General features: G+C 36.4%; 1 protein-coding gene across 1 annotated transcript; it reads left to right on the forward strand.

The window, feature by feature from the left end:
• Positions 1 to 284: 284 nt before the first annotated feature.
• On the forward strand, positions 285 to 1505 carry LOC141651809 (uncharacterized). The gene is made up of 2 exons (XM_074459506.1): positions 285 to 783; positions 1039 to 1505. The coding sequence occupies exons 1-2, from the start codon at positions 285 to 287 to the stop codon at positions 1503 to 1505; spliced, it is 966 nt and encodes a 321-aa protein (XP_074315607.1).
• Positions 1506 to 1902: the final 397 nt, after the last annotated feature.

Genomic DNA, 1902 nt, shown 5'->3' on the forward strand with positions numbered 1-1902 from the left:
ATTTCAAAATAAAACCGTCAATTAATTATCACCGTTAGATCAAAATATAGCCGTTGGAATAAAGATAAGTGTTGGATCGAATATAGCCGTTGGAATAACTATAACCGTTGGATCGAATATAGCCGTTGGATTAATTATAAGCGTTGGATCAAAATATATCCGTTTGCACCTATTTCTTGTATATACTCGCCTAATTGTTGAACAAAATCAAGCTCATATTATCCTTCCTTCAATTAGTCCTCAATATCATACAATTACCGTTAAAAAAAGAAAACACTCTTACAATGTCTTACTCTTCAAATAACAATATTGTCGATCAAAATAGGCTTTCCGATTACGAATGGGAAGCCGAAGCCGATGAGCGATTTGAGTCTATACAAAACTTTATTACCCAACGTATGTATGAATACGTCAATAGAAGAGTATGTCAACCAACTCCTTCCGCTAGACGTCCCCGGAGAAACATCGAGAGGAATCGCGAAGAAGGTCACAACCAGTTGTACAACGACTACTTTATGAGCCCGGTCTATCCACCGGAGCTATTTCGCCGCAGATTTCGCATGCGCAAGCATGTATTCATGCGATTAGTTGATGATCTATCCTCCAGTGATCGTGTTTTCCAGCAAAGACAAGGTGGTAATGGGAGGCCTAGTTTCTCACCATTACAGAGATGCACGACTGCTATAAGAGTTCTAGCATATGGTACGTCAACTGATTCATTAGATGAATATTTTCATATGAGCGATACAACTATAAGGGATTCTCTCAAATTGTTCGTAGAAGGTGTGATACTGAACTTTGGGAACGAGTATCTACGTAGACCCAATCCTGGCGACTTAGCTAGATTACTCCATATGGGCTAGGTTCGTGGATTTGCTGGTATGTTGGGTAGGATTGATTGCATGCATTGGGAGTGGAAAAACTGTCCAACAGCATTGGCAGGACAATATGGCGGGAGAAGTGGGAAGCCAACAATTGTTTTGGAAGCTGTCGCATCGTATGATTTATGGATATGACATGCTTTCTTCGGTACACCAGGTTCGCTCAATGATATTAACGTTCTTCAACGTTCTCTATTATTTAATGAATTATTAGAAGAATCTGCCCCAGCTGTTAATTTCACGGTTAATGGTACGGAGTATAATATGAGATATTGTCTTGCTGATGGTATATATCCGAGTTGGGCAACATTTGTTAAATCAATTAATGCTCCTCAAATTCAAAAGCATCGGTTATTTGCAGCTCGACAAGAGAGTTGTCGAAAAGATGTGGACCGTGCTTTCGGTGTCCTTCAAGCTCGATTTGCGTTTATCAAACGCCCTTGTCTTCTTTGGGATCCAGTTATGATGGGAAAGGTTCTCATGGCTTGTATTATTATGCATAATATGATAGTTGAAGATGAACGAGAAACTTATCTTAACTATGAAAGCATCATCGAAGAATTTAAGGAAGATAATCCGAGTTCAGCTAGTGATGACCAGTATGAATATCATCGTCGTACGTAGAAGGTCGACGCAAGAACGATTCGTAAAAATTCATGGCGAGATTCGTGATCAGGCCACTCATAACGCTTTGAAAAACGATCTTATTGAGCATATTTGGGAAAACTTTCGTAACTAGAATTTGCTTTTAATGCATTTTATCATTTCATAGTATTTAATGTTTTTTAATTTAACGTTTTTTCATTTATGTATGCGGTATTTTTTTAAATTGTTAATGAAATCGTCTAATCACTTCTCAAAATAAAACGTTATTTAATATTTTTTTTACGTAAAGTACGCCATAAGATTAATATAGTCGTAAAATATTGGTGTAGTTTTTTTTTTTATTAAGATATCTACAATAATAGAAAAATAACTATATTTATAAAATGTTAGGAAAAATAATTGTAAAAGTAAGAGA

The sequence above is a fragment of the Silene latifolia genome, chromosome 4 (assembly GCF_048544455.1).
Source record: "Silene latifolia isolate original U9 population chromosome 4, ASM4854445v1, whole genome shotgun sequence".
In the NCBI taxonomy this organism is placed as follows: Eukaryota; Viridiplantae; Streptophyta; class Magnoliopsida; order Caryophyllales; family Caryophyllaceae; genus Silene; species Silene latifolia.